A 27,222-nucleotide genomic window follows, 5' to 3' on the forward strand; every position below is an offset into this window, starting at 1 on the left:
GGTTCTCAATGATCTATTTGGTCTCGGTGTTAAAGACACAACCAACGCACTAAGCAATTTCTCCGTTTCCTGCGGGCTTTGTTCCTAAATCAGTCACATGGTCTCTAGAGACCGTTTTACCCAAATAACACTGCAAGACTACATTAAAAGGCTGTCTGGAAAGTGTCACGCTTCCGCACGGTGCATACCCAGCTCGTCCTACCGTCGCGCTGTCAGTGATGATCGCCAGACGCCGCTGGGGTACACGTACCAGGGAGCCCGCCCCCCCCCCTAGGGTGGGCATCAGTGACAGGAGCCGGCAGCACTAACAAACTCGCTCAGGGCGAGAACGGCGCACGACACGCCCGTATATCCCCGCAAAGAGGCGCAGGGGAGGAAGACCTGCTGAGGAAGCCCACATCCAGACACGCGCTGGGGTAGCTCAAGCAGGCAGCTGCGTCAGCAGGCGTCGGCGGCAAAGGAGCAGGTAGCGGGGCTTATCGCCTGCTGAAAGAAACACAACGTTTCGGCTGTGGAGCCTTCTGCAGGTGCGAGGATGCTGCGTCAGGCATTTGCGCACGTGTGTTCAGGTGTGTGTCTTCATGTGTACGGGCCTCACCGAATATGGGTCCTCACCAGCTGTCCGGTCAGCTAAAGACAGGTCCAAAATGTCTCCTAAAGACAGCAGGCTGGCATCTAGTTTAGAGCATTCATTTGGATACAAAGTGTGGAACTGCAAAACCCAGACAACACGGGCAATATTACAACCAATACAATACCAATTCCAGACAATGAATATTAACGAGAATAATAAATAAATAATAACGGATACGCCAACAGCTAGGCAATTTGCTAGTCGTTATTCTATGCAACAGTAGGAAACTCCAAAAAATAATTTACCTTCATTTAAAAAAAATGCCAAAACAATGGTTTAAATTGAAATAGTATAGAATGTCCTCACTCTTTTCATATTCCGGCACCTCTTCACGAAGACACTGTGGTTTTCGTTCCAGTTTACCTTAATGACTAAATTGCACGAATTAGTTGGATAAAGAAATCTTGTGTTTGTTTGTTTTTTACTGAGACTTTAATCCGACCTAATTGAGACATTGAAAAAACACCTCTGGTAATACTGACAGGAATCCCCCCGCGGGAAGACCACCACTCATATCATACCGATTCATACCTGCACCGGTTAAGCGAGCTGGTCATGAATTTCTGGCTAGGCACAGGCACTGGCAGGATCAGAGAGACAATTTCCTGCTCTCCTTTTGACAAATATTAGCAAGCCGCCGGGATCTTGTAGGCTCCTACAGTAGGTACTGTAGTATTGCACCGTGCACACTGTTGCCGCTAGGTGGCAGCACTTGCGAGGGACATCGCTGGAAAACCAGTAATATTCCAGGCTCAGTCTTCCAAGGATGTGAATCGTCTCTTCCTGTTTTACTCCACTGAGCTACCGACTACCGTACTGTGAGACACATTGGAGCTGCAATAGAGACACCCAGACCTCGACTATGAGTGTTTTCTTGCTTGTGCTGTCAAAGACGGGTTTATTTATTTTATAAGCGTGCAACAGAACACTGTTGTAGGCTTATTTTTTAATTTATTGACATTTTTAACGTCGTTATTATTTTTAATCTCTATTTTATATTGGATCGCGGCAGCCCCGTTTTTTCCTCCTTTTTTTCATTTCAATGATTGTCTTATTCACATTCTCATGGCGGAGACTAAAATAATCTATCATATAGACGAAGAGGAGACTCCTTACTTGGTGAAATTGACAGTTCCGCCCGAAAAAGTGACTTTAGCGGATTTCAAAAATGTCCTTAACAATCGAGCAGTCAACAACTACAAATTCTTCTTTAAATCCATGGACCAGGACTTTGGGTGAGTGGAATACGTTTTGTCTTTCCGATCTCACGTTTAAGCTACAGTTCACTGTTGTTGTTTTTTTTTTTTTGCTGGTATAACATTGTTCGTCGCTATATTGAAAAAAAAAACACCATATTAGTGTGTGCCTCTTAATTACTGAAAACTATGTGTGTTTTACAATAAAAGGCACTGCCTTGCGGTCATGCCACCTCTTCAATTAATATAAGTTAATTGTTTAAATGCCGTGATTAGGACCTGTTCTGTATTTCTTGCGTGTTGCAACTCACTGAAGGTGATCGAATTAACACCGTGAATCATTCATGACACCTTACTATACGTTTGTGGTTTTGTTACTCTAGGATTGTTTTTTTTTTTCTCGTACACAAATGAATATCGATATGTTCTCTAGTATGGTATCATTAGTCACATATGCATAGGGGAGATGTCACGGTTAGGATGAAGATAAATAATGTAGCTAGCTCGTATTCGGGCATTTGATTTCTCGGCTCGTTTCCATTGAACTGTTTGTATTTGAAGTGTCATGACAGCAAGATGACTGACCACTTGTTTCCTTAATCGCCGAAGTTTGTCATGTCAAAAAGAAATTTCTTGAATAAAAACCGAAACACGTTGACATTTGCGCTTACCTACCAATCGCTGATCGTGGCCTACGAATCACACAACAAGCTCAGAACTCGACAATTAAAAATGTTCAAACAAACAGTGTCTTAACACTAAAGGTAAATTTTATAAGCCCGCTCGCATGAGCTGAATTTGGTTATGAATAATGTTTTGAAAATGCCTAGTAGTTTTAAATGCATTGTTTCTATGTTCAAAACACAGTCCGCTCAGTCATTTTTGCGGCACTTAATAAGAATTGACACAACATGACAGCTGTCGTTTTTTCACGTTGATATTGATCGCGATGGCAACATTACACTCGGCTCTTTTCCCCCCCGAACATGACCGATGTCACGGCTGGTTCCGCTCATGTGATTGCTAAATATATCGTGAGGATATTGTTTAGGGAAATCGGCGTAGTTTGTCCCTGTGTTAGGGATGTCATTATCATCATTACAACACACAACAAGGGTTGTGCGTGTGTGTGTGTTTTTAACTGTGAGCCGTGGGGGCGATGGCTGTAGTTGGGATTTGCAGACACAGACGCATAATCAATTTCAATATCGATACACACATTAAGATATATTTGATCCCGGCGCGTTGGCTTGTCAGTGACACCATTAGCTGGCTAACGTTAACATCATTATCAGTACCAGGATTAATAATACTGGGCAACGCTCTGTCATGTCACAGTAGTGACATTTTCGCGACGTAGCAGCCCCCCGGTCCAGATTTCTGCCTTTTACTGGTCGTTTACTCCAGGTTTAAAGGGCTGTTTTGTACGTGTTACGCTGAAGCCGGCGAGAGTAGGCCACAGCTCGGCTCGGAGAGCCAGCGCGCAAAAATGGCTGCCCGGGAGACAGGGGCAGCCTGACGAGAGGCGAGCACCGGGGACTGAGGGCCTGGCAGGCTTCTCTCCTAGGAAACGGCGCTCTCGTCTCACACACTGAACAAGACATTTTCAGTTCAGCATCTGTGGATGACAGACGACGACGGGCGGGGGCCTGGGGTGCGCGTATATAGTCCAGCATCAGACTGGCAGGACAAACGTCAGTCAAAAAGGTGACCGTTTTCTGTCGTATTAAAACAGATGCGGTAGGTCCGGTGCTAATGTGTTATTCCTGGACAACCCAGTTTTAAAATCGAGCAATTTGAAGAACAAACTTCAGCTTGGGAGGGATATAGCTCGTCGGTAAATCACTTTTGACAGCGAGTCTGACAGGCCTTGTTAAATGTGCAACTTTTGTATTTGAATAACTGAGGAGTAACATAAAGCCAGACTCTAACATGGAAGACAGCTTTCAAAGCCCTCGAAAGTTATTAGACTGGACGGTATCTTAAGGATGTATGTTTGAGGGTTTCTGCCTGCATGGGTTTTACCCAGTTTGTTGCTGTGTCACGGTCGTAGCAATTATCAAGCCCCAATGCGCAATGATATTATTTTGAATATCAACAACATGGTTCATCAGTATCTGGTGGTACGGTGCTGTGTTTTACGTAGGATAACAGAAAAATATTATGGGTTATGGAGAGAGGAGGTGGCCAGCGTTCTGATGCAGTGAAGGTGGGACATGATCCCTGAAAACAGCATTTGAGGGAACCGAACTGCAAACAAAGCACCGCGTATTGAGACTGCTAGGACTGTTACAGCAGCCAACAGTAATAATCATGGCAGCAATAAAATGAATAATAACAAGACTCCTTCTGTGAGCAATAGTGGAACATTTTACAAGCCTCGTTGCCGGGAAGAAATGAAAAGGGATTGATTTTCAGGTGGAATTGCAAGATTCATTAATCAGCAACAGCACCCAAAGCCTAGGTGCTACAGCTCCACAGCTTCTAAAGAATGCAGGTTTTTATTATTAACCTTGGACCCCATAAAGCTCTCAAGAGGGAGAATGAATTTATGGCCCCTCTAATTCAGTTAGGACGTGTATTGATTGAGCACTTATTGAGGAACTAATAATAACTACTTTTCCACTTCATTTACAGCCCTCGTGCCACTGTTTGAGTCAAAGATCGGCCTGATTTAGGTTATCCTGGTGTGTCTTGCGAATGGGGCTGGTCAGGAGCAAGTGGAAAGAAAGGCTGAGCTGAACCTCTGTTCTCAGCAGGGGAGACTCCTGTGACATCGCACGTTTGCATCCTTTGCAGAGTTGAAGCCGAAGGCTCTCATGTAAAAGAATAGCAGGTGTTGGCTGACTCGAGGGCAGCCCAGTGGCTCAGTGGTTCCCATTGCTGCCCTGTGTGGCAGTCTGTGTGGAGCTTGTGTGTTCTCCCTGTGATCATGTGGGTGAGTTTCCTCCCACAGTCCAAAGACATGCTAGTAGGTTAATTGGCTTCAGGGAAAACTGGCCCTGGTGTTTGTGTTTGTGCCTGAGTGTGCCCTGCAATGGACTGGGGTCCCATCCAGCGTGTGTCCCACCTTGTGCACTTTGCTTGCTGGGAAGATGGATGGATATCTCAACTCTACTCTCTTATTGTGAGTAGACAGGCTTGGTGCTGTTGAAATAATAATTCTTTTATAATTTATCAGCACTGTTTTGATAAAAGCTCTTGGCTCATAAATCAAATCTAGAGGTGGATCAAAACTGCAGTGCTCCGGGGTGGCGAATTTGCTTTCGTCCTTCATTTCTAATGAGTGTGCTGTAGCTTCGAGGAAAACATTAACTGGGGAAACAAGAAGGAATCAATTCAGGAACAGTGGAGTGTTTTTTACTTTATTAGTAGCTAGTGTATCAGTGTGAACGTGAACTGTATACTGTATTTCTTTTTCTCGGTACTGCTTTTTTGAAAATGTTTACACCAGTATTTCCACTTTGTGGGCTGATTTCATTAGACTTTAGAAGCTAAGCAAGACTGGGTATGGTCAGTATACTACTAGGAGAGGAAATTTCCTTCACCAGAATTTCCACGCCAAAGTCCCAGTATGGTGACAGGAACACTGCTGTAGGAGGTCCCATCCTTTAGAAGAGGAGATGTTAAACTGAGATGCTAACTTTCTGACTACTTCGCCATTAAAATGCCTGTTGCACTGTTCATACATTATGCGAGCTAAATTCCACCTAGGACTTGCACAGTTCGGCCTTCTTAAATATATTTTCTCCTTAATTCAACAGGTGAAGTAATTTCTTACTTGTCCTCATGATCTGCTGTGTAGTGTAGCTCTGTGTGTGTGTGGGGGGAGGCAAAATGACAGCTCCATCTCACCCAGGTGGGGGCTGCACATAAGTGGTTCCCAGCTGTCTGGGAAGCATTTGAGATGAAAATTGCCTCCAAAATAAATTAATTTGTTGTAGTATTTCCCCTGGCTCCCAGAGGTAGTTTGATAAGTACTATGAGGTCATAGTACTATGAACTAAGTACACTGACTATGAGGTCAGTGTGTGAGGGAAGGCAAATGGATGAATATGTCCCCACAATAAGATGCAGGTCTTGATTTAGCCCCCCCCTGAGAGTTCACAGCTCATAAAAACCCTCCTTAGCATCTTTACGCATGCTCATTGACTTGGAGACAATTCTTGAAATAGCCCACAAGCCTATAGTTGGGGTCGTCTCATGCTGGCTTCCAGGTCACTGTGCCTGGGTGTATTGCTATCAGAGTTTATTCATTCAGTCACCCTGATTCCTCTCCATTTACTTCCTGACTCAGCAATATTAGGAGCTCTCTTTCCATTGTAAAGCTAACTTGTGGCCTCCTTCGTTGCCATTGCAAGCCATACCTGCTTCCTGATCCAGCTGAAGCAGTTTGTTTTTCTGTGCTGGAGTGTTTGTATGCAGAGTACAGTGTGAAACTCCAGTGAATCCTAATGCCAGAGTGAAGCTGTCCTGTGGAAAAGAATTACAGCAACTTTCCCGTACAGTTCGCTGTTTCCAGTCAAGGCAGAACTCTTACTGCTTACCAGAAAAATATTCTCATCCCTTGTTAAACAAGCACTTTCCTTATGAGTCCTTGCTAAAACAAGCAAAACATACAGTATGTGTACCTGTTTTTGTACACAATATGTATTAATTTCCCTCACAAATACAAGCTCCAGGCCTGCAGCTTATTCTTCTTATTATTTAATTCCTCTCAGCTCTTGTTGTCTTAACAATTTTAAAATAAATTGTAAGGGTGTTTATACTAGTTATGGTGTAAAATAATTTAACTATAGTATTTTGAAAATTATATTAACAATTTTTGACAAATTCTGCAATTAAATGTTTTATTTTGATTATCCACACTGAATGCACAGTATCAATATCATCAGACAGCTTGATGCTCTATCTTACTTTTAGTTGTGGGTTTTATTTTTTCACATATCTGCTTCATAATACATTTAAATATGACAGCTTGCATAAAAATAAGTGCTGGTAAATTTTCCTTATTGTATCATAGGTGCAAACCAGACCTGAACTCAACTGGTATATGTCCAGTTTCAAGCTCTTGGGACGAATCAGAGACTCTTGTGTGTATTTTAATGAGAAATTAAGGGCTTTTGCCTATTAGCAAAAATTTAGGAACCAGCTGTGCTCATGAAGTGAAGGTTGAGTGTACTCTCTTTGCTCTGCTGTTCACAATTTTTGTTTTTGGGGGTTACCTGGTGAATATTTCTATATCTTTTCTCAGTCTGCCTCAAACCCCAGATGATAACAGTAATCTTTATGAGACATAAGCAGGTGTTTTTGGACTTCTTCTTGCCTCTTCCTAGTTTTTCAGGGCAGTACCCAAGCAGTAGCGACTCTGTCATTACAAAGTGATCGAAGACGGTGGTAATATGATGATCATGTTTCTCACCTAAAAGCCAATTTTAGAATTCATTTTCCGAATGAAAAAGCGTAACGTAACCGTGCTGCAGTAGGGTGCTCTGAATTGTCTTCTCCTCCCATTGGGAAAAGCGGGCAGTTTCCCCACCTCATTAGGTGCTTGTGAGTGGAGTTGCATCGGTGCCTCTCTCCCCTAGAAGAGAGAATCTGGGAGAGGAAGAGTGAGGCGCCGAAGTTTTTAAGTGCCTTGGGATGACAGGACATGCTTTGTCATTGCTGTGTCTCTTTCCAGTGCTGAGGGGACTCACACAGATGTTGGTGATGTCTTCGGTCCTGCGTGCCATGTCACGACAAGGGGTGATGGCAGACTTGGAGATCAGGGCAAGGCCTGCAGTAACTGCCGTTACTGGTTTAGTCCGTGGTGCATTGCTCATTGCCTCCACTCCCTGAGATTGGTGTGGCAAGGGTGGGGATGAAGATCAGAAAGCAAGCAAAACCTACCTGAGGCTGCGTGACTGCAGGGCACCTGCCCTGTTTGACCTGCTCGTCCCGCTGAAACGGGATATCTTGACAAATCACAGTATGAATTACAAGGGGTCTGCCTTCAACAGCGACTTCCCGGTGGTCTAGCATGTGTGTACTTCTGCAGGTTTCTGCTTGGCTGTAGTCGTCTCTGGTCACTGCAGGCCTGCCATGTCAATTGGTCGTCCCGCTCTGGGGTGGTAAAAGGGTGGGGGAAAAACAACTAGACTAATTTGTTTATCTTAAAAGTGCCCCTTGATCTTGCTGTCCAGTTGGAGCCTCTTCAGCCTCACCACAGGGGATATGACACAGCTTTTTAACACCGCAGGGTGTGTGTGAGTCAGAGGCTGCGATTGCTGTCTGCCCTTGTAGGGCACATCAAGAGCAGGGGAGCAGTCGTTCCCCCTTCTTCCAACAGCACTGTCCAGGTTCACCCCCCCCAGAGGTCTTCCAGAGTTCCCCAGCTCCAGAGAGGTTTATTGCAAGTTTGGATTATCAGTGGTGTATAGCCTGGAAAATCTGGATATGTTTGACCAGATGTGCAAGGAATTACTTCTGTTCAGTAACGGAGGGGGCAGTTGGAAAAAATATCCCACGGTCCCTGTGGTTTTTGAAGACTCTAGTTGGCCATCATGGATTTACATCTTTAACGTGGTGTACCCCAGAGACAGCTGCCAAATTCGGCAGCCCCCCTCCTGTAGATGTACTTGGCTCTTTTGTGTAATTACACAATCTATCATCTTATGCCTTCTTTCCATCTGTGGCAGACAGCACGGCGAGCAGTTTGCTCCCTGCTTGGCAGGCACCCATGGTTGCTGTGCGGCCTCAACGTCTGCAGGCTGCAAATCCGTGAGGTAGTGCCTGCTTATGGGAAAGGTCGTAGGGCACCTGCTGTCAGTGTTTAAAATCCTGTTCTAACTTAACTATTGCGTGATGCATTTCTTATTGTTTCAGTGTACGCCACATGGAACATAAAAGGAAAGGTATTCCTTACATACAATATCTCTTATTCAGTTTGCTTTTAAAGGCCTTAAATCTGTTCCTGTTTTGCATCAGTGAAGTGGAGTGATCCTTATTTTATTGTATCAGTTTGGACTTGTGTAGCCAGAGTTGGCCCACCGAGTACTCTCGCATTGCTCGGGGGATCACAGAATGCAAAATGCATGATTTACGTTCAGTGGCCAGATGCTCTCGAGATATTGCCCTGTTATCTGGTCTTCTGTCCACATCTCAGAACTCTGAAGTCTGTAAAACGAGAGCCAGTCAGCCCCCCACCTAGTCTACTGGCCTCAGCCCTTCATAACCAGCATGACACAGACTTTCAGAGCAGGCAGGCATCTCCTAATCCTGCCCTGTATGCACACAGGCTGCCACCACAAAGTGTGATGTCCAGCAATCTGCAAAAATCTGATAATACTGTACCTGCCTGAGTCTGGCAGTTCTTATTGAGAGAGGGTAGGAGAAGGTATCATACAGAAGGTGTGAGCAGCCAGACACGTGCAAGTGCCAATATGAGTGCTGTGCATGCATTCACTAGTGTGTAGTATTTGCAGCGTGTATGCGTGGCTTTCATCAGATGTGTGCATGCATTGTGTGTATTTTTAAAGCCTATTACTGCGTCACTGTTAAGAGTATCTTTTATATGTCTTTCTGTGCGTGACAGTGTGAAGTGTGTATGTCTGTGTGTGTGAGTATTTCAAGCTCCTTGTTTCACACATGAGGCTAGCAGCAGAATTCCTGAGATGCCACAGGCCGGCACAGCAGATTTCTGGTGGAATGGGCCCATATCAACTCTCTTCCTTTACTCAGCTACTCATGGCACACTAGGAAGAGTACAGGTGGAAGTCAGCTTCTTGTTTAGATTTGTCTCTGTATTCACAAATACAATCAAGAGCTGGCAAGGCTGTCTTCATTCCTCATCTAATTCATAAGCAGTGTGAATTACGGAGGGAGTAATTCAGTGGTGTTTATGGGAAGTTGTTTTTGCTGCATCTTCTAGAAGACATTTCTGGAGATGTGCGATTTCTTTAAATCATTAAAACAGCAGAGCGGGATCTTCCCCCAGTTCTATGGTTATAACTCCTGAAATGAATAGCTTTCTTTTTCTGTCCTTCATCATAAGTAGAGGTCCCAGTCCAGCTTTAGAGTGAAATATACCGACGCCGAAGACAATAAATGGATTTCACTCAAGTTTAACGAAGCCCTCATGGGCTCAAAATCTCATCACAGGACAGGTTGATCAATCATATATAAAGGATTAATGGATGCAATTATAGACCAAAATGGAATTGAGGACTTTATAGTGCAGTTTCACAATGGGAGGAGGGGACAGTTCGGAGCATGCATCTCCAAATATGGTATGAGGAGAATAAGAACGACATATTTAACTTGGAAAAAGCTGACAGGTGAAGAAAACAGTGTTGTCTTTTTGCCTTCTGCCCAATACTACATCTTATGAAACATGAGCTCCATAACACTTTAGGTCCACAGTTTAAGCCTTGTTGTAGAAAGCGTAATGTGTATAAACTCATAGTGGACAATCGGATATATTTTGAGATTATTGACTTTTCTGTTCGTAAGAATGTTTATGATAGTGCAGTGAGACAAAGGAGACTCCAGTTGCTTAGTAGTCTTCTAATTTAGTTTGACTAAAAGCAGGTCTTAGGTTTATGTGCAAGCTGTCTTGTTTACTATATTTTATTGATGGTGGTTATTGCTGCTGCTTCACAGTCCTTGGCTCATGGGTTTAATTCCAGTCTGGGTGGAGTTTGCATGTTCTTCCTGAGTTCTTATGGATTTTCTCCAGGTGCTCTGGTTTTCTCCCAGCTTCCAGAAGCATTCTGGCTAGGTTTATGGATGTCTATTAATTGTCCCTGAGTGTACACTCTGCAGTGACCTGGGGTTCTTTTCCAGAATATAGTCTCTGCTTGAGCACTAACAGTTTTCCTGATGGATATACGGTGTTCCTGATCTTTGCCAGAAGCAGTTTTCTGGTAATGGATGGATGAATGGAATACATCATCAAAATTCCAAATATGTCTTGCAGGATGTTATGGGAATATGGAAGATTCTGGAGGATGCATTTTAGTGTTTCTTTTTTTACCAAGGAAGATGCTGGCTTTTCCAGCCTTGTTGCATTAAATTGATTTTCACAGATATTGTGAAAGATTTCCCAGAATTACTTGCGTCACAGATGCCCTCACCTGGGGCAAAATACACACTGTTTCACCTGTGCTTGCTCTGTCCATTTTGTGAGAGAGCCCACAGCTCGCCACACCCAAAGTAGATCATACAGCTGAGAGTTTGGAGTCTGAACTGTCTGATTGCAGTGGGTTTGACGATCAGGACTGGGGTCTTCTGCAGCAGTGATCATAGCCCCAGACACTGCAGCACTCCCTGTTTCTCAGGCAGAAAGACAGAAGGGATTATTACTGAGCTCATGCCTAAAAGCAAAACTGGTTTTCGTTTTGTGTTCTTAACCAGAGGGGATAGAAAAAGAGTCGTTTTCAGTATTCTTAATATACACAAAGTAAGACCCACTGTAGAGCTTGCATGATATTCATATGACATTCCATACCACAACCACTTAATAGCTTACAATATAACACAGTCAGAAAAAGCCATTTACATTGTATTTTTAAAATAATGTAGACTGCCTATAGCATCCGAAGAAGATGTATTTAGCACATGGTGTTGTCCTATTCGGATATTGTAGATGATTTCTGAATGTGTCCGTCATTGTTTTTTGTTCTTCCACACGTTTGCTTCTTTAGTTCCTTTTCTTTCTTGAAGATTTTTGTCCCCAGTGCACCTTTTTTTTTATAGAAATCATAAGGGACTTTCAGGGCATTACTCATCACGGAAAAGTGCATCGTTTGAGGGGGAAAAATAGTGCAGACGGCATATATCGGAAAAGCACACCTTGGGTTGACCTTTTTTTATCTGATCGATAGTGAAGGAAGGGGGAGAGCTAAGACAAAAGCAAAAGGTTTTTCTGGAAGCAGGCGGCCAAAGAGCAGGTTTGGAACTGAAACCAGGACCGTGTGCTCGTGAAGCAGACGTTCTGTCTGCCAAACAACTGTGACAGATACCCCTGGGCAGCTCCCAATTTAAAGAGCCATACTAATTACAGTGCTCTCTGGTAACAGCCTCTTACACTTGTTAGCAAACGCAGTACAGTTCTGTGAAGAAGTATTCATCCCCTTTCCGATTTTCTGATTCTTTACATATTTTTGACACTGAATGTTCTCAGAGATTCGTTTGCGTTAATTGAGTTGATTGAACTGTGATAGCGTTAACGTTTTCACAGGGGACATTGGATGTTGGATGGCTTTGCTTATTTAATAAATGAAACAACCAAATAGCAAACTGTGGTGGTATTTGTTCATTCAGACTCCCTTTATGTAGGAGTAGGACTAGTAGGAGCTCACACGAATTTATTATAACATTCACTGGCAAAATTATGCAACAATTCAGAAAATCTGAAAGGGGGTGAATACTTTTTCAGGGAACTGTATTCATTCACAACACATTTCCAATGAGAAAATGGTTAGTCTAACCAAGTGTTTCCTGTTTGTATATTCCAAATATCTCAAACAGTGCTGTGTTTCATCCTGGTTTAAAATTGCGGCTCTTCATAGCTCCAACGTGGTTATCACTGATGTACAGAGGCAGGTGGGAAGGACGCTGTGTCAAACACTCCCATAAATAAGCATTCTTAGTGATGTCTAGACTCATGTGTTAAATTCCATGTGGTCATTCGCACAATTCTACATGAAAGGAATTCTGAAGCCCAGCATCTAAAAAAGCAATCACACAACTCTCTAACACTTCAATTCTAGAGTTCAAAAAGTGTTAAAAATAAATAGCATTGGATTGACTCATTTGTTCCTGGTATTCCATTTCAGACTTTAATGAATTAATTGAATCAATTAAGTGGATACAAAGACAATCCAGCCCTGTTTTCTAGTTCTTAATCAAGAGCTAATTGAAACAAGGCTCCATAAAAGGGTTGTTCAATCAGTTTTTTCCCGACTGTTCAGATTCTACTGCTGTAAAGAGATCTAGACTACCTCCTCCAGGGCTAGGATTGGACAGTCTTGCAGTGCAGGGTCAAGGGTCAGAGGTCAGCACACCACAATTCTGTTGGTTATCCAGTGTCCAGTGTTTGCAACATTGCCTACATCAGCAGGTGCAAACTTATTAGTGATCTGGAGTTACTGGGGCCACTCAGCTGTAGTTTCAGTGAGAAAAACCACTCAGCACCTCTCTCACATTTCTGAAAGGGTGAAAACTGATGTCGGGATTCAGTTCAATACTGAAATGACATGGTGCATGATCTGCAGTTGCAAATGTTCTAAAAGTGTATGAAAAGCTCTTTGTCTTTAATCCTGAGAGCTCTGCAAAACTAGTTAGAAATTAAATATGCAAAAAAACCTTTTAATTAATATTTGAAGCTGTTCCAGATTCTGAAAGATCAGCAGTTGTTTTATTAATTTTATTAATTCTCTTTGGACTAAAGAAGAAAGTGAAATAAAATTTGTTCCTGGTGAAGGTATTATGCAGTCTTTCATCCTGTGTTACCAGTGTATTTGCAACTTTTTGACACTTGTGTGACAGTTTCTGAGTGTATTATACAGTTATTATATTTGCATATTGATAGCAGACAATCCAGTTTTTTCATAAAGTTGACAGAAATTTTACTTCTGATGGGATTGTTAGGGGTGTATTATGATTGTTTTAGCAGTGTATAGAGGGCTTGCGGTTTGGCCCAAGATAACAGCATTATAGATCACCTGTTTCTGAAAATTGGAAAGCCCTGTTATTAATCACATAAGCAAGCGATCTATTCATTTAAGAGAAATGTTGTCCTTGAGGGTTGAAGGACACTCATATTTTGGTGCCAAATTATCTCTGCTTAACAAGTCTCCTGTTTAATTGACCATAGAGAATAGGGTTTGGGGTTATGATCCTCAATAAGCTCCTGCTTTCTTGGCATTAACGGCTACACGTAATGGATACAAGAACACACTGGGTCCTACACTTCTGCCAAAACTTGGACAATTTCCACTTGTCTGGAAATTTATTTAAAATTTAAGTATAAAAATATCATGGAAAACATTCAAAATATTCTATAGAAGCACAAACGTGCTGTGCCTCTGATGTAAGTTAATACTATTTATGTTACAAACCTGCAGGCATCTTCACAGTTTGTGAGAACTGGAGAACTGAGGAAAGTGGAAAAAGAGCTTCTTCTGCCTCAGTGCCTCAGCTCAAACCACTGCCCTGCACTGCCTCTTCTGCCTCAGTGCCTCAGCTCTAACCATTGTCCTGCACTGCCTCTTCTGCCTCAGTGCCTCAGCTCAAACCACTGTCCTGCACTGCCTCTTCTGCCTCAGTGCCTCAGCTCTAACCACTGTCCTGCACTGCCTCTTCTGCCTCAGTGCCTCAGCTCTAACCACTGTCCTGCACTGCCTCTTCTGCCTCAGTGCCTCAGCTCAAACCACTGCCCTGCACTGCCTCTTCTGCCTCAGTGCCTCAGCTCTAACCACTGTCCTGCACTGCCTCTTCTGCCTCAGTGCCTCAGCTCAAACCACTGTCCTGCACTGCCTCTTCTGCCTCAGTGCCTCAGGTCTATCCACTGTCCTGCACATATTAATCTTAATCTTTTTTTCCCCTCTCTTCACACAACATTAATCCCAAATGGCCTCTGTCTCTGATCTCTACCCGCTGTCTTGCCCTCCTCTTCAGCCTGCTGAATTTGACACCTCCCGGCTCGGCAGGTGGGATTACAGAGCTTTAACAGGGGGTCCTTTGCCTCTGGGGTCACAAGCTAACTCTGTGGTATTCCTGGGGGGAATTTACAGCTCCGGGCTGAGACTCCAGAGCAGCCCCACTCTATTAATAACCCCTCTGTCGCTGCCACATACCGCACATTGAAAAACACACGCGCTTTCTTCTGTGACCAAGCGTATACATCAGTGGGCTGTGGATGTCTCTCTCCTGTTACCTGGTACTGACCACATGGTCTTGTCTTTTGTCTCACCTGTCCATCCTGCAGTGTTGTCAAGGAAGAGATCTCAGATGACAACGCCAAGCTTCCCTGTTTCAACGGGAGAGTGGTGTCCTGGGTGAGTAGTGCCTGTGCCACCCCCTCAGGTCGGAAAACAAAACATCTAGTGCAACACAGCTAAATGTAACTGCAATAACATTCAACACATAACCACACAGCAGATGATGTAATGCATTACACATAATGACAGTACAAGTATGTGCGTTATGTGTTGTTATACAATATTTGCCTGAATAATCCAGTGCAGCACTGTATAGTAAAGCTTGCTTTTAATTGTGTTGCCAATTGCTCATTTTTCACCAAGCCCTGATTATATTGCTTTGTTCTTTGGCTAGATAGAATATATCTGTCCATTTCATAAAAGAAATCAGCTGAATGCATTCTGCTACATCACAATCTTAGTGTAACAGTCAGTCAACTCATCCACCTCTTTCTCTCTCTGGGTGTGTCTGTCTCCACCCCCCCCCCCTCCAGCTGGTACTGGCAGAGAGCTCTCACTCTGACGGGGGCTCCCAGTGTACGGAGAGCCAGCCTGAGCTGCCCCCCCCACTCGAGAGGACAGGGGGCATCGGAGACTCCAGGCCCCCATCATTCCAGTGAGTAATCATGTCATATGCACAGAGCTGCACATGGTTGCACAAATACAGATCGATGCGCAGTGATACACTGACACACTGATCTGCATCAGTGTGTGCCAGGACACACTTCTGCAAACAATTACACTTCTGCTGCCACCTACTGTAGTAATAGACAGACAGAGGAGTTTGTTTTTCACATGTACACGTACAATGGGAGTCTTATTCATGCCGTTCTCTCAGGACATGCACAGTACAACAGTAGACAGTATACCGCACAACCCTGAGTAATAAATAGTGACAGTATGTACAAACAATAATCAAACAGAGTAATAAATACAAGCAGAACAATAAATACATGGTAGAAAGTGAGTGGAATTGTGAGGCATTGCATACAAAATGCTGATGGGCACTCAGGGATACACAGTAACACACTATGACACTTTCATACGTTGACATACTGATGCACAGACTCGGCTGCACAGACCTGCGCATACGAAGCTCTGACAGCTACACCATGAAGCACTATTATCATACACTTACGCCTTATGAATTACGGTTGATTCTTATGTTTTGAAATGACTGTAGATTTGTCTTTTGTCTCAGTATTTTTAACGTCTGGTACAGATCAGATAGCTGTGCCTACCTCGAGGGACTAAGGATAGGAGCTTCAGTGGCAGAGCTGTAGATGATGCCACTGGGGTGCTGTCTGTGTGGAGTTTGTATGTTCTCCCTCTGTTTGCGTGGGTTTCCTCCTGGGTGCCCCGATTTCCTCCCATAGTCCGAAGACATACTGGTAGGTTAATTGGCTTCTAGGAAAATCGGCACTGGTGTGAGATGTTTGTCTGCCCTGCGGTGGGCTGGACAGGCGTCGTGTCCAGGATGTATCCTGCCTTGTGCCCATTCCTTGCCGGGACAGGCTCTGGCTCCCCTTCGACCCTGAACTAGACTTAGAAGAAGCCATTAGAAAATGAATGAATGGGTATCTGGATGAGATTCTCAGATCAATTAGTGACAATCAAAGGGGCTGGATGGACTGGATTGTCTCTTCTCATTTGTATCCATTTTTTTATATTCTATCCCAAGCGACTCTGCAATAAGTTATTAATGCACAGCTCACAACCCAAAATGGTTCACTAACGAATGGTTTTGTTTGAAAGAAATCCAGATTGAAACTGACATTCAGCGGAGAGTTTAATAGTCATGAAGGGAGAGTGCTAACCTTTGAGTGTAGCGTGTGTGTGTAGCTAAGTGTAGCGTGTGTGTGCTGCCTATGCACATTAACGCAGGCAGACACGCACAGCTCTGAACTGAACACGGGCTCTCATCCATGCTCTGCTGAACAGACATCAGCAGGGTGCTTATTGAAGCCCACAGTAACATGCAGGTCCAGTGATCTTTATAATAGGCTTCATATAATGCATGGACTTCTCATGTAGTGCCAGAAATAGCTTTGATAACATAAACAGCTTCTGAAAAAGCTGGCAGACAAAAGGAGCTGTGTCTTCTGTTGCATACTCTTCCTCAGCGCTGCACAGCAGCACAACTGACAGCGTATTAAGACACATGACTGTTATTTTTGTCTTGTGTGTCACGCAGCCATAAATCAATACAAAATAACACATAATTGTGACGCCAGTTTATAACCCAGTTTTGGTTTTGCTAGGATAGAAACTAAAAGACACAATCAAAGTGACCCAGCCAGGGTCCTGTTTCTGGGGCAGAGTGGTATAACTGCACTGTTGTGCCTCCTGTTCTATTACTCTTATGCCCAGATCTGTTGTCTTGTACTGGACAGCAGTGGGGGGTGAGGCCTTAAAAATGAGCTTTTTGTCAGGTCTTTATAATGAAACTGCAAATGTAGACCTCTATAATATGAGAGAGAACTGAGAAATGCAATTTATTCTGGAGGATAGACCTGTTAGTACAATAACATTAATTTATTCCATGCTATGCAGTGCTACACTATACAGTAATATCCGATCAGCGTTGGATGCCATTTTTATTAACACAATCTGTCTAGCTGTTTGGGAACAGGTAGTGAAAGGTGCTTTAGCAGGTAGTTTGAAAGGTCAGAGTCCATCTTTCATTCATTTCTTTCATCCTTCAGTTTGCATTTTTTAGGCAGCAGCTTTTACTGTGTTGTAGCCTGAACTTGTTTGATTTCGGAAGCTAAGCATGGCCTGGTCGGTTCTGGGGTGAGAGACCTCCAGCTTAAACCAGCATGCTGCTGTAAAGTGGGGGACCAGTAGGTGGCGGTCTGGCTGTCACTCCAGCTGAGTGGTGCCTGGGGGACACCGAGATGCTGCAGGCCCTGGCCTTCGGGTGGGACTCTGATCTGAGGTCTTGACTGCTTGCTCATCAAAGATCACATGGCATTTTTTTTAAAAAAAAGGATAAGGGATTTATCCTTAATGTGCTCACTCTATTCTACTTTAATTCCATTTGAGAGCCAATGTCTCTCGCTTCTCTACCTGAAATGCTGGTGGTGGGGCTGTTAGTGTGTAATGGCTGCTCTGTGTCACCCAGATGGGCGCTGCACTTCAGATAATATAATATATCTGACCTTTAAAGCACTACGTGATCTTTGGGGGGTAAAAAGTGCTTTATAAACGCAAGGCAATGTTATTATTCTTTATTTGCTTGGGAGATCTGCTATAGAATACATATCTTAATTGTTCCTGGGTGTTGTGTGTTGCAGATGGCTATATAAGCTTTCTCCCCCGGCCGTCTGTTGCTGGTGCGTTTCCATGGATGATGAATTTATTGGTGTGTCAGTCTGGGCGCAGCCACGCGGCCGTCCTAGTGTATGTGCTGCCCTCCTGTGGCAAACTGGCCAAAGTACAGCTGCCTCACCCCCTTTTAGACGCACTTCAAATTAAGGATTGAAATAGAGTATCCATTTGCGGTATGTATATTCTGAGCTGCACTGTTGTTGATCAGTAAGTACAGCAACAGCATTTTTAAAATCGGGGAATGTCGTTTCAGCATTATGTTTTTTTGAGAAACGCTTGTGCACTGCAGTGCAATTGCCAACAGAATTAATCCCCGCTTCCCTCAGTAATCCGGATTAACGTCCCCTCCACTCCCATCTCTGTTTCCCAGAGGTGCTGTGGGGCGATACACCTGGAGAGTTCAAAAACGTTAATCAGATTGAACCATCCACGTCTCCTCGCGGCGCAATTGAATTTGCTCTCCTCTACTGAAACGTGTCCTTAACAGCGCGATGTATCACTCATAGCGCTCATTATCTTGCAATATGCCACACTTGCTTTTGATAGAATCTGGAGTATGACTTGAGGAGAAGGGTCCACAGTATCAGGTGTTGATTAGAGCACCTATCATTTTATTCACATTAGGTTTTGAGTAGAGTGGGTGACGTGACCCTGAACTGTCCCTTTATATGTTGGTCACGTCATAAATATGTAAAAAGCACAACTGCATTGTTCCTGGTTCCAAGCAGTGTATGTAGATTCCATGTACCTACAGCAGGCGATTCACAATTTTAGGTGGAAATAGTAAAACATCCTAAATAGTAAATATGAGATGTTTATATCTGTGTCCATTACAGGGCAAAGGACACAAACACGAACACGCACCAAGGTCAGTTTTCCAGAGACCAATAAACCTATCAATATGTCTTTGGACTATAGAAGGAAACTCACAGAAACACAGGGAGAACATATAAAGTCCATGCAGACAGCACCCTAGGGCTGGAATAGAACCCAGCAATCACTGTGCCCACATTGATAAGATATGTGCCTTGTAATTCCTGATTGTGCCAAAGATTGACTGAAAGTTTTAAATGCTCAAATTCTAATGGGAATAAAAGTGTGTAACTGCACTTCCAACAGAGTAGAGCACTTGAATGTGCCATCAGTACTGTGCACTGGAGAAGAGGATAGTGAAATATTTTTTGTCTCATTTTTACAGATAGACTTTTTTCTGGGAAAAAAGACTACTACTTGAGACTGCTTTCCTGAAATGATAAACAAAAATGTCAGACTTAAGAATCTTCCATCTCCTCTGGTTTCAGTAACTGCTTTATCCTTAGAGGGTCTGTGTGATCTGGAGCCTAACCCAGCAGGAGTTGGGCATAAGGCAAGACTATAATTTTCCACCGGTTGGAAATTTTTATTTTTTTTAAAACAACCCTGTAACCTAATCTATTTCTTCATTTACAAAGAATGCATCTGTAAGAGTCATGACTCAAGAGAATTAAAAATGATATAATTCCAGTCAACACACAGCTCCCTGGCAGACAGGATAGAAAAACCAACTCTTTCTTGCCAATATTTTAGAATGAACTGCGATACCTGTTCTGTTATAATTAAAGAAAATGTTCACATCCAAAGTTTGTAAACCACTGATGACTGTGTACAGTATATGCTGAATTTCCTATTTGGTACATACCAAAATACTAAAATACATACACTGTATAATTATGTACAATGCTCAGTTCTAATCACTAGACCATGGTTTTTGGATAAAAAGGCATTACATTCCTTATACGTTGTCAGACTCCACAGAGGAAAAGAATGGTGTAATGACCTAGCAAACCCACAGGGGGGAGAAAGGTGCCCATTACCAGTGTGCTTCTGTGCACTGCAAGAGGATGTTCTTGGCTGGGCTTTAGAGAGGTTGGGTTGTCTGCCTTTGCGAAATATCTAATGTGTCAAACTGGCGCTAATGGATCGTGCACTAATCGCTCTGAGCAAGCGCAACATTCTCGGGCTTTGATGGGGGCTCCTGATTATAGTTGTATATCTAAGTAAGCCATCTGTCAGCTTGAGTTAGCGTGTGCGTGCACGCACGCGGCGCTCGGTCTCCGTGTTCTGCAGAGGGGTGTCTGTGAAGGTCCATCTGTCGGTTTTATCCGTGTGTGACTCTGATCTTGCTGTGGGGATGCTGGGACACGCTTGGCAGGGCCATCCCGGGGCTGGCCCATGTGTTTTGTGGGTAGGTCATGGCTGTCAGTGTGTGTGTGTGTGTGTGTACGGGACACAGGCACACAGGTGTAGTGTGGGTTTCGGCAGGCAGGCAGGTAGAGCCATGTTCTCACTAGCTTCGGGTTTCACAGAGGCCCGTGAGCAGCTCAGACACACCTGCCTTGGGGCGGGGGTGGGTAAACAGCCCCCACAGCACATCCTTCCCCCATCTCTCACGCCCACCTAGGATCGCACCTGCAGTCCAACTCACTTCACTTCACTTCACAGCCTCATTATACTGACATCTTTCAGTAAGGTCGGTTTCATTTATTAGCAGAGGAAGAGTGAGCTGGGTGTTGATCAGCAGTAGACTCTCGACAGATCCACATGTCATTGCAGAGAGAAGCAGATATGGTCTGCAGCTTTCAGTAAATGCTACCGCTTAGCAGTAGACATTTGGACGTTTACCTTTAAACTCTGCAAATCAATTATTACCGCAGTTATCAATTAATCGTCCGTCAGGGTGCCAAGAAGAGACCTGGAGTTCAGTAACAGTCACAGAATCAGTTTCTTTTTTTTGGGATGTACTGAAGACCATGTTTCTGGATGTAACTGAAAGCTAAAAGCAGTGAATGATCAGAACAATATTGAAAATATTTTGTACAATTAACACCTGTTTATCTGTTACTATTGTTAAGAAGCAGAGACCGTGTTAAATAAAGTAAAGATGTGTTTAAAAATGTAACATTCTCTTTTAGGTTCCAATGTTATGTCATAATTGCAAAATACAGGTCACACATACAAGTGTTTTTTTTTTCTTGAATGCAGAGGTTCTCACTTTATCCAGTTATCTCATTAAGTCAAACGGTGCATTGGTGTCAAGCTGCGCGTTGGTGTGATGGCTTTGGCGTATGACTCGCATGCTGGAGGTTGGGGGTTCGAACCCAGCTCTCGCCATGATTTTTTGGGCGGAGTGGTGGCACTGTGGCTCAGGATCTGCGCCTGTGGCTGGAAGGTTACTGGTTCGAATCCCGCAGCCGGCAGAGGAATCCTACTCCGTTGGGCCCCTGAGCAAGGCCCTAAACCCCAGCTGCTCTAGGGGCGCCGTACAAATGGCTGACCCTGCGCTCTGACCCCCAGCTTCTCTCCCTGTTTGTGTGTCTCATGGAGAGCAAGCTGGGGTCTGCAAAAAGACAAATTCCTAATGCAAGAAATTGTATATGGCCAATAAAGAGATCTTATCTTCTCTATTACTTCCACAGTTTTGTTCTGCCTATCTTCAGGATGCACAAGTCCAGTCTCCCCCAGACCGATGAGTTTGTGTTGGCTGTTTAGTGCCGTGTGATATACTGTACATGACAGCACAAGTTCGAAGGGCACAAAGACATTAGAACATCTAAGGATTATACAATGGAGAAGACTGAACAACACTGGCTTTTCCCACAATTCTGAACAACACTGCAGTGACAAATTATCTTCAGGTCAAGGCTGCTTACTTACTGTGGAAGAGCAGGGTGATGGGCAGTGTGGTCTGGGACTGGATTTCATCGGAATTACCTGGAATTTTTATGGTGCTTCCGGGAACCCAGTGTATAACTGGGAGGGAGGAGAGCAGGAGAACTCCCCAGACAGATCACAGTCTGGCCTCCTGAGATTCCACACATTTGCCTGGAACAAAATCCCTCAGGCACAGAGGTACAGTGGGCGTGATCCAAACGCGAGAAGTTTTAACGGCACTTGTCTGCGCCCTGTTTCAGCGCCAATGCAGTGGGCAGCCGGGATGGCCTGGACACGGAGACGGGCAGCGAGTCACTCCTGAGTCACCGGCGGGAGAGAGAGAGGGAGCGGGCGAGGAGGAGGGCGCGAGAGGTGGAGTGTGAGTAACACAAATCTTTATTTGTTACGCGTCATCGCAAAGGAGAAGCTGTTCTGAATTGGTTTATCTGGATAAATAAGGATTATTATTATCCTGTTCGGGAAATGACAGAATCTCAGGGGAGGTTCAAATCGGATTTATGGCTTGCCGCTATGCGATAAGTTCCTTAGAGCCCTGGAAACAGGCTGGTGTTGGTAAAACCAAGTGCTGCTGATTGCAAGAGAACCGAGAGAGAGGTGAGGAAATGAGGATGGTGGATGGTTTGTCCTTGGTTGGAAAAAAAAGCTTACTTCAGAAAACAGTAAAGGTAATTCTGGTTGATCTTAATCCGTTTCGATTTTTTGAATGATTAACTTTTTTGCAGTTGCTCCATTTTGGCACAAGTGCTACAAAACAAGATTTAACGCCCAAAATGTACCCACACCATGACTTGTACCCACAAGTCGTACATTCTAAAACCAATGCTTGATGCACACTGTCTGTGTGACAAATCTGTCTTGCTTCTCATCCTTGGAAAACTGCAATCAAATATTGGATTTGGAATCGCTGAATGGCAGGCCTATCAAAGTTTTGATTTAATCCCTGCCTTAGGCCCCGGATTAAAATAAAGGTTTGACTCAAGCGCCAATCATGAATGACAATCAAGTCCTTTGATGGTTGCCTTTTGTATGCCAGAGGCATCTTCTCTTCACCCAGAGTTAATCCCATTTATCCACCATCAAGTGTTATTTTTTGTAATTTGGAAGATGCCAATTAAGTGCACCTTGGGGGCGTGGACGTTAGTTCTGCCTGCTCACAGCTCCTCGATCCTTGTGTGCCCTGTGATGGACTAGCATCACATCCAGGGTGTAGTCCCACTTGGCACCCTTGTGCTTCAAATTTCCACAACCCTTACTTGGAATAATCATTTTTCCTATGATAGATGGATTATTTTTGCTTTTTATATCCACTGCATTTGGGATCACCAGTTTTAAGTGGCCTCAGTTTGACAACTACAGCTCCTTGTACCACTTGGGAGAGAATGAGATACGCACACATGCTCCTCCAGCACATGCACTGGAAAAAGCCATTCGTTATTTGACAACGCTTAGATCTCCACAAGGCTTTACAGGTGAGTCAGTGCTGATTGGAGGAGTGGTGGTTCTCTCACTGACATCACTGCAACCCTGCAGTGCCCAGCAAGTTGCAGGACGTCAGCCCAGAAGCCGAAGGGGTCATGCCTGGTTAATTCCAACCTGTCTTGGTAGGCCTCATCCAATTCAGACTACTCACAACAGCACCATGGGGCATAGCCTGCACAGGGTGAGCCACTCAGAAGTCCCGGAAATGCTTTCTTTTAAATTTGCTGTTGACAGCTGGGTCACACCTTTGATTTAATCCTGACCTTGCAATAAGAAAATTAGAAAACAATAGAGTTACCTAATTATCATTCAAAAATAAGCCTTTGTCCCGATTTTCACCTCGCGGGGCTGTAGCTGCAATGCAGTAAAAGAGATCCTGGGTTATTTGTAAGTCAATAATTGGGAACTCAGGATTACTTTCAATTTCAGTCATTTCCCTGGAGGTCATAACTGAACAAGGAGCTAACAGTTTCAACAAAAGGTCACAGTGCTGAAATCAAAGAGCTTGATATTTTGCTAACAAGAAAAACCAGTAGCGATCACAGAGAGTCAAAGAGAAGATTAATGTGAGAAAAATTAGCAAAGCCACAAGGACGCTAGCATATTAAGAGTGCAGATTTTTGCCACTGTCCTATGTAACCCAGTGATTCCTGCTAAAGCATTCACTTGAGCCATACTAGGACTCTTCTCTTATTTCGACAGAAGTGTTACAGTATATTTTCAGCACAGAAACAAACTTAATTAGATTATTTGAAATTATTTCAAGTTTGTAATAACTTGTTATATTTTTATGATTGTATCAGCTAGGGCAAAATCGCCAGACAAAGCCAATTCCTATCCTCTTGGGGGATGGAAAATGAACTGCAGTTTTCTTTTCTTGAATAAATCATTTAGTTTTATGGAAAGTGATCTTGAAAAACTGATGGCTTTGGATTTAAATAAATTGTGGAATCTGGTTTACCTGGAAGAGAGGCACAGACAAACAAGGTCACCTGGAAAATTCATGGGTTTCATGTGTTTAAAAGGCAAGAAGCTGAAGCAAGACAAGGGTTTGGAATTGAGAAAAGGCCATTTGTTCTGTCGAAGTACATGTACCCCTAATATCTTTAAATCTTTATCGGTATGAAAATCAAATTGCAAATAAGCATTCTGGTACCAGGCTCAAAAGATAAATGCTCCATGAAATTTGAGATCCATTGTCTCACAGTATCAATTGCTTGGACTTGACTGAAACTGTATCATCTCAATGGATCACCACAGCATAATCTACCAAAACAGATGGTTACATGCTTTACTAATGTATTTTAAACATTAACAAAATGGTTTATTTCTGTCTTGCATGAAGAAGAGTTGGCTAGTTCCAGCTGGTCTTGTTCAGAGATGCTAAATGAATTGAATTGCAGTTCTGCCGGTTGTACGTCTTGTATTTCTAGTGTCTAGATAAAACAAGAGCCAAGCTCAAACTTGCTATTGAGATTGAAATTCACTATAATATGTAGTAGATTTTTTTTTATTTGAACATGACAGTATGAGAAAAGATCATTTTCAAATGCTTAGAAATTATTTTCATTTCATTAAACATTGGTTTCATATTGTTGTTAAATATTGTGCATGTTACAACCTATCAGATTTTTGTCGTTGACAAAGTGGCAAAGAACATATTATAGTAAGTACAGTAGGGTCTCAACATTCGAGAGGGTTCGTTTCAGAGAACCATCATTTATAGCCATATTTGGATATATAACCAAGTCCACCACCATATTGTTGCATAATCCGTCCTTCGGATGAGACGTAAAACCGAGGTCCTGACTCTCTGTGGTCATTAAAAATCCCAGGGCGCTTCTCGAAAAGAGTAGGGGTGTAACCCTGGTGTCCTGGCCAAATGTCCCATTGGCCCTTACCAATCATGGCCTCCTAATAATCCCCCTCTATGAATTGGCTTCATCACTCTGCTCTCCTCCCCACTGAGAGCTGGTGTGTGGGGAGCGTTCTGGCGCACTATGGCTGTCGTCGCATCATCCAGGTGGGGCTGCACACTGGTGGTGGTGGAGGGGATCCCCATTACCTGTAAAGCTCTTTGAGTGGAGTGTCCAGAAAAGCGCTATATAAGTGTAAGCAATTATTATTATTATTATTATTATTATAATGTGCAACAGTATATAGCGAGTATGGTTACAGGACATAAGTAACCTTCCCTTCTATGATAGTTAAAGTACTAATGCATTGGCTTTAAGTTAATTTAAACAACATTGATCAAATCAACTGAAAGAGACAACAGTAATCACAGACTTAAAATAATCAGCTAAAACAAACAAACATGAATCCCTCCACAATATCTAGTGGATGCCTGCACTTTCTCTTTCTGCCTTTATTGCTATTTCCCTGCTCCGTGATCATCATGCCCCACTGTATCGTAATGGGCAATTAAACTGTCAAGGAGCCTGTAAAGTCGTCTCCAGCCTGTCATTCCCCATGCTGCCGACACAGAACCTGGAGTCTTCATTACAATACAAAAGCTAGACCAGGCTGAGCTGAGGATGCTGGGTAGTGGGTGCTTGGGCAGGAGGCAGGAACAGTCTCACTCACTAGCTGGGTTCATCTCAAAGTTCATCCTAGTCTGTTGCGCTGCTAACTTGAAAGTAGCATTTTTCATCTTGGTTTCATCCCGTTCTGCTTTGCTTCCATTCAAGACCCGGTCGGCCAGAGGGAATTGCAAGTAAGCGAGTCTGCGGATCCCCAAGAGTTCAATTCGCAGATGTCGAGACCCTACTGTATATAGACACTGATCACGTCTTCGAAGTTGTTTCTGAGCACATTAGATGGTAGATTGTGGTAGATGTGGATGTGATGGTGCAGTTCCCATGGATTCTGGATACTTGGTTGATTAATTTTCACCTTTTGTCTTGTTGACAGATGCGACACCCTCTTTTTTAACCAAATGTGGCACCACCAAAAAAATGTTAACTTCTAGCCTTACAACAGCCTACACATGTACAACTTGACTTTAACAAAGCCACTCAGATTAAATCACAATGTCGGGTGCTGTACACAGTGAGTTATTTTGCTATTAAGAGTTGAAAATAAGAGGACAACTGTGGACTTTGTTTTTCCTATTCAGCAGTTAATTTTTATGGATCTACAGTAAACTTATGACCTGGGTTCTAATTAGTGGGGAGCTAAGTGGGACTGTGGTCCCTTAAAAGAGACTAGATACTCCCAATAAGAGCTGTAAATCTCTCCTTCAGTTAGGTAAATGAACTGTTCATGTGTAGAGTCTGTCTGCTGCACGATCTTTTGACTCCTGCAGTTGAATCTGCCCTGTAGCATCTTGAAACCTGAGCTGAACTTACAGTAAGGGCTGGAAAGAGCTAAATCCATGCCTAATTTTGCGTTGGCTTCATTTTCGCTATTCCTTAGTGGCTGGACTCGACTCTGCGAAAATCAGACTTTTCAACTTATTCAAAATGCGACACCAAGCTTTTTTCACACTAGGCACTCTTACAGAAGCTCTAACAACATTACACTGAGTCTCTGAACGGTTTTTGAAACGGTTGCACAAGGGTCTTTGTGACCGACAAGGTCCTATGTCTTCAGGAGCTGCTTATTCCTGAAGTCCCAGGACACCTCCATGAGATCGGCCAAACTCTGACTCTCTGGCTGTTCCACAACAGCACAGCTGGAGCTTTCTGCCAACACCTAACCCCTGTGCCAGTGTCTGGGAGGGCACGGCACGGCCTTTTTGACTGTGCCTACCAATGCTTTGGCTATTTTATATTTCTAACGAGAGGAGTTTCTCTTCGTGAGCAGGCAAAGGGAGGTCTTACACAGAAGATGCAACATTAAGTCCAGCAGTAACTTTCTTCAGTAAACAATGAAGGATTTCACCTACAGCTTGAAAGCTCCTTAC

At 43.5% G+C, this 27,222-nt stretch overlaps 1 protein-coding gene across 4 annotated transcripts in view; it reads left to right on the top strand.

The window, feature by feature from the left end:
- The first annotated feature begins 1,385 nt into the window (after window positions 1-1,385).
- dvl1a (dishevelled segment polarity protein 1a) overlaps window positions 1,386-27,222 on the top strand; it is a 47,177-nt gene continuing 21,340 nt past the window's right edge. Inside the window, exons 1-4 of one of the 4 annotated variants that reach the window (XM_015337026.2) lie at window positions 1,386-1,869; window positions 14,804-14,873; window positions 15,290-15,411; window positions 22,076-22,194. In XM_015337026.2, the coding sequence (XP_015192512.1) occupies window positions 1,700-1,869; window positions 14,804-14,873; window positions 15,290-15,411; window positions 22,076-22,194 (481 nt within the window). In that variant the 5' untranslated portion in view covers window positions 1,386-1,699. Of the gene's footprint in view, window positions 1,870-3,083; window positions 3,538-14,803; window positions 14,874-15,289; window positions 15,412-22,075; window positions 22,195-27,222 lie in introns of those variants that run through there. The other 3 variants (XM_015337023.2, XM_015337024.2, XM_069183623.1) reach the window with 3 other exon arrangements.

This window comes from Lepisosteus oculatus, chromosome 25 (genome assembly GCF_040954835.1).
Source record: "Lepisosteus oculatus isolate fLepOcu1 chromosome 25, fLepOcu1.hap2, whole genome shotgun sequence".
Lineage (NCBI taxonomy): Eukaryota > Metazoa > Chordata > Actinopteri > Semionotiformes > Lepisosteidae > Lepisosteus > Lepisosteus oculatus.